General features: G+C 47.1%; 1 protein-coding gene across 2 annotated transcripts; it reads right to left on the reverse strand.

Annotated features, from left to right (window-relative positions):
• Positions 1 to 2,123: 2,123 nt before the first annotated feature.
• Positions 2,124 to 4,546, reverse strand: LOC147444721 (uncharacterized). Of its 2 annotated transcripts, XM_086527929.1 has the most exons (6): positions 4,358 to 4,546; positions 3,904 to 3,999; positions 3,750 to 3,814; positions 3,585 to 3,665; positions 3,406 to 3,512; positions 2,124 to 2,619 (listed from the first exon to the last, which is right to left on the reverse strand). In XM_086527929.1, exons 1-6 carry the CDS (start codon positions 4,500 to 4,502, stop codon positions 2,523 to 2,525), a joined length of 591 nt encoding a protein of 196 aa, XP_086384055.1. In that variant the 5' UTR covers positions 4,503 to 4,546; the 3' UTR covers positions 2,124 to 2,522. The 2 variants fall into 2 exon arrangements, with proteins under 2 accessions (XP_086384055.1, XP_086384054.1); XM_086527928.1 differs by lacking the exons at positions 3,750 to 3,814; positions 3,904 to 3,999; positions 4,358 to 4,546 and having other exon boundaries at positions 2,124 to 3,512; positions 3,585 to 3,714.
• Positions 4,547 to 4,975: the final 429 nt, after the last annotated feature.

The following is a 4,975-nucleotide window of genomic DNA, read 5'->3' on the forward strand; positions in this document are numbered from 1 at the left end:
AACGACGTCATCTCGGAGCGGCGCCAACAAATCGCCGGAATTTCGTTCACTTGACGTCTTATGGTCATGCGAGAGAAAATCCGGGACGTTTCGTTGGCACCGCTCCGAAACGACGTCATCTGTCCACTAAAATTTGCACATGTCGGGGATAATGGATGCACCCCATGCGTGCAAATTTTGGTGGCCAAATGACGTCGTCTCGGAGCGGCGCCAACCCAAGTTGCCGGAATTTCACTCACTTGACGTCTTATGGTCATGCGAGGAAATTCCGGGAAGTTTCGTTATCGTCGCTCCAAGACGACGTGATTTGTCCACCAAAATTTGCACGCCTGGGGGATAGTGCATGCTCCCCATGCGTACAAATTTTGGTGGCCAAACAACGTCGTCTCAGAGCGGCGCCAACCCAAATTGCCGGAATTTTGCTCACTTGGTGTCTTATAATCATGCGAGAGAAATTCCGAGAAGTTTCGTTATCGCCGCTCCGAGACGACGTCATTTGTTCACCAAAATTTGCACACATGGGGAATAGTGCATGCTTCCCATGTGTGCAAATTTTGGTGGCCAAACGACGTCGTCTCGGATCAGCGTAACCCAAGTTGCCGGAATTTCCCTCACTTAACGTCTTATGGTCATGCGAGAGAAATTCCGGGAAGTTTCGTTGGCGCTACTCCGAAACGATGCCGTTTGGCCACCAAAATTTACACGTGTGGAGGACCCAAGTTGCGGGAATTCTCCTCACTTGACGTCCTATGGTCATGCGAGAGAAATTTTGAGAAGTTTCGTTGGCGCCGCTCCAAAACGACGTCATCTGTCCACCAAAATTTTCCCGCGTGGGGGATAGTACATGCCCCCCACGCATGCAAATTTTGGTGGCCAAACTGCATCGTTCCGGAGCGGTGCCAACTCATGTTGCCGAAATTTCGCTCACTTGACGTCCTATGGTCATGCGAGAGAAATTCGGGCAACTTTCGTTATCGCTGCTCCGAAACGATGTCATCTATCCACCAAAATTTGCATGCGTGAGGAATAGTGCATGCCCCCCACGTGTGTAAATTTTGGTGGCCAAACGACCTCGTCTTAGAGCGACGCCAATCCAAGTTACCGGAATTTCCCTCACTTGACGTCTTATGGTCATGCGAGAGAAATTCCGAGAAATTTCATTGGCGCTGCTCCGAAACGACGTCATTTGGCCACCAAAATCTTGCACGCGTGTAAACACTAAACCCTATAACCTAAACCGTAAGCCCTATACCCTAAACCCTAAACTTTAAAACCTAAACCCTAAAACTTAAGTCCCAAAACCCTAAACCCTAAACTCTATAACCTAAACCGTAAGTCCTTAGTCCTAAACCCTAAAACCTAAACCTTAAACCTTAAACCCTAAATCCTACAACATAAACCATAAACCCTAAACCTTATACCATAAACCATAAACCATAAACCATAAACCCTAAACCATTCAACTTAAACCCCAAAGCATAAACCATACACCATAAACCATAAACCATAAAAGAAAATCATATACCACCACCATAAACCATATACCAGAAACCATAAACCACCAACCTTAAACCACCACCATAAACCATATACCAGAAACCATAAACCACACACCATAAACCATACACCACCACCATAAACCATACACCACCAACCATAAACCATACACCACCACCATAAACCATAAATCATAAATGAAAACCATACACCACCAACCATAAACCATACACCATAAACCACCAATCTTAAACCATAAATGTTAAACTACCACCATAAACCACACACCATAAACCATACGCCACCAACCATAAACCATAAGCCACCACCATAAACCACACAGCATAAACCATACACCACCAACCATAAACCATAAACCATATATGAAAACCATACACCACCACCATAAACCACCAACCATAGACCAAAATTTAAACCACACACCAAAAACCATACACCACCAACCATAAATCATACACCATAAACCACCAATCTTAAGCCTTAACCATACACCTTAAACCATAAACCATCCCCCATAAAACTTAACCATAAACCATAAACGAAAACATTTGGCAAGGTTTTAATATAGAGCAAACAAAATAATGTGCACAATAAGAATCTCGGAATCATGTCGTGTATATAAACCAAAAGAGATGGTACAACATGAGATACACAATCCAAAAGAGATGGTACAATCCAAAAGGTGTCCAATACATATACAAAAGAGATGGTGCAATCCAAAAGGTGTCCAATACACAGTCTAAAAGAGATGGTACAATTCAAAAGGCGTCCAATACATGTCCAATCTGAGTCTGCAATCTACTCAATACACTATGACCAATATACAACTACTTCTCATCTGAGTCTGCAATCTCAAGATAGGACGCACGCTGCGTCCTGGTGCGAGGCGCCTCCACCACCCGCTCAGCTATGGTGCGCTGACTCGGCTCTGCAGTGTCCTCCTGAGCACGTGCCTCTGCAGCAGTTGATGACTCACCAACCACCTGAGCTAGCTCTCTCGTCTCCTAAGCTCGCTCTCTCACCTGTGCTCTCTCGCGATTCCGTAGCAATCGCACTCTGGCAACTACAAGCTCCTGCTCCACCAAAGATCGTTGAGCATCTCTGCCCATCTCCCACAAGCACTGATCCGCATAGGCTCGAGTAGCAAACCGCTCGCGCGTGGCAGTCTCGGCGGCCTCCATGTCTCTAATAAGTGCTGCATCAAGAAAATCCACATCAGTAGGATAGGTGATAGCAGCCGATGCCCTCCATAGCAGTCTCTGTAAGGCGTCGTCGATCAGCACCTCCCACTCATACTCTATCTGAACCCGTTGCTCTGCTGTATCCGTAAAAATGACATTTGTCATTCCGAGTGATGCCTCCTCCGCCTGGGCCTGGTCATAACCCGCGTCTAAGAGAACACGTATCGCTGTAGCTCTGTCCATCTCTATACTTTGACCCAAGGGACGTCGAGTGACAAGATCCATTGTGATCCGTGGGCCTGGATGCAAGTCATCTAGCCCCCACTGGCGATACAAATGTATGGGGATCTCTCGATTGCACAGTGTACAGGATGCAAGCGTCGCCCTACTACGCACTAAACAATAAAGATGCAGTCGATGACCACATGCAAGTGTGTACCAACCCCCGTCGTTGAAGACCTTCAGGCATATGATGCACTCTGGATAGTCGCCAAGCGCACTGCGAGTCTCTAGTGGGAGAGGGAGGCTACTGAGGCCCGAGGCTGGCGCATATGGATATAGCGGAATGCTAGGCTGCACACGGTGAGTGCTGGGGGCTCGGCTCAAGTGGCGTGCACGTCGGGCAAAGTGCTCAGCTCTAAAATAAGCTATCCCCTGCTCCAAACGTGTAGCATCAATGTCGGTGCGTGCCCTGTGTACGTCTGACTTGAGGGATGCCACCCTCTGCTCCAACTCTGCCACTCTGAGCTCTCGAGCGGTGCCATCTACGGTGAGTGCCCGAATCTGGCCAAGTAACTCCTCTCTATCGTCAACCTGCAAAGAGACAAAAAAGAAGTTAGAAGGTTGCGCGAGACGCAAAAAAGAGTGTGGAGGGTAAGGGCGTACATGTGGTGGCGCGGAGGCGGGAGCTGGCAATGGGTCCATAGGAGCTACAGGCGTGGTGTCCTTCGCATAAACGAGTGAAGTCTGTGAGTTAACAAAAGAACTATTAGGCAAGGGCACGAAACAAGCAAGAAAAAATCCGTTCCCTAAACCACTTGCCGTCCTCACCAAAACAACGCCAGTCTGAGGAGAAGGGTCTGAGGGACCTGCAACACAACGGCAGCGCCATGGTCCTACAAAGCAAACAATAAAAACACGAAGTGTCAGATCAAGACATCGTAGTCATGGGCAGGTGGCTTAAACGACTTTAGTTCACGCGTACCGAGTGATGAGGTGTGGGCCTGGAAGACCGCTCGATCAAGTGGGTGAGTGTCTCGCCCACCGAGCGCACCTCCTGACCGATCTGCACTCTGAGACCCTGAATTGTGCTCCGTAGCACCATCGCCTCCACCAGACGACGACGTGTTGGGCGTGCAACAAACTCTACAGTGACGGGTGCTCTCTACTGCTTTGCGAGCCTGCCGTAACCATGGCCACCACCGAGACCACGGTCATGGTAGTCAACCGTGTGATGAAATAAAAACTCTGCCACCAATTGCATTGCGAAATATAAAGGGATCTGACAACGGTGCGGCATCGCTCCATAGTACATCACATAAAGCAGTCTCATATGCCAGGGTGAAGACAATCCTCAACTACAAGAGGAGGACGTGCAATCGCATGTCGAGGTCGTGGTCGAAACTACTGTAATGTGATCTAACGAATGTGTTGCATACTCTCAACCTCCCGCCATGAAATGCCCACATGACTTGCATGGTGGGTGGCCATCCACTGCTGGAATGCATGGGGATCATGCAACTGTCCAAACATCTGCGCAATCCATAGTAGTCTCTGCGATACTGTCTGCAGCCTTGGGATCATGCGAGGCAAAGCGGAGTTGATCGGTGCCACGTGCCAACTCTACAGACAACATGTGTATCGTCTTTAGAGTGGGACCATGTGCGAGGACTGCTGCTGCGGCTGCTGCTATGGGGGCTGTGGTGGCTGCAGCTCCTCATGCTCGTGCTGGTCCGGCTGATGAGACGGATCTCCCTCCATCGTCACAACACCTATTAATGTACGCCGAAATTTATATTCCATTACATCTATCTATATATTATATACATATAAATTTACAATCTCTATGTATTTATGTGTACACATATAATTGTATTTACATATATTTGTTTATTTATATAGATTATATATATATATATATATATATATATATATATATACACACACACACACACATTTATACATAAATACATATAATCATATATCTACTTTTACATATATGTATAATTATACATTACCTATGTATTTTACATCTATACAAATATACATTACCTACG

Source organism: Adiantum capillus-veneris, chromosome 13, assembly GCF_014529385.1.
Source record: "Adiantum capillus-veneris isolate H3 chromosome 13, ASM1452938v2, whole genome shotgun sequence".
Lineage (NCBI taxonomy): Eukaryota > Viridiplantae > Streptophyta > Polypodiopsida > Polypodiales > Pteridaceae > Adiantum > Adiantum capillus-veneris.

Excerpts from the sequence above, each read along its gene's own strand:
- LOC147444721 (XM_086527928.1), bottom strand. The coding sequence starts at position 3,623 with ATGGACCCATTGCCAGCTCCCGCCTCCGCGCCACCACAT. Across the intron at positions 3,513-3,584 it reads CCGCCTCCGCGCCACCACAT|GTTGACGATAGAGAGGAGTT; the intron begins GTACGCCCTTAC and ends GTCTCTTTGCAG.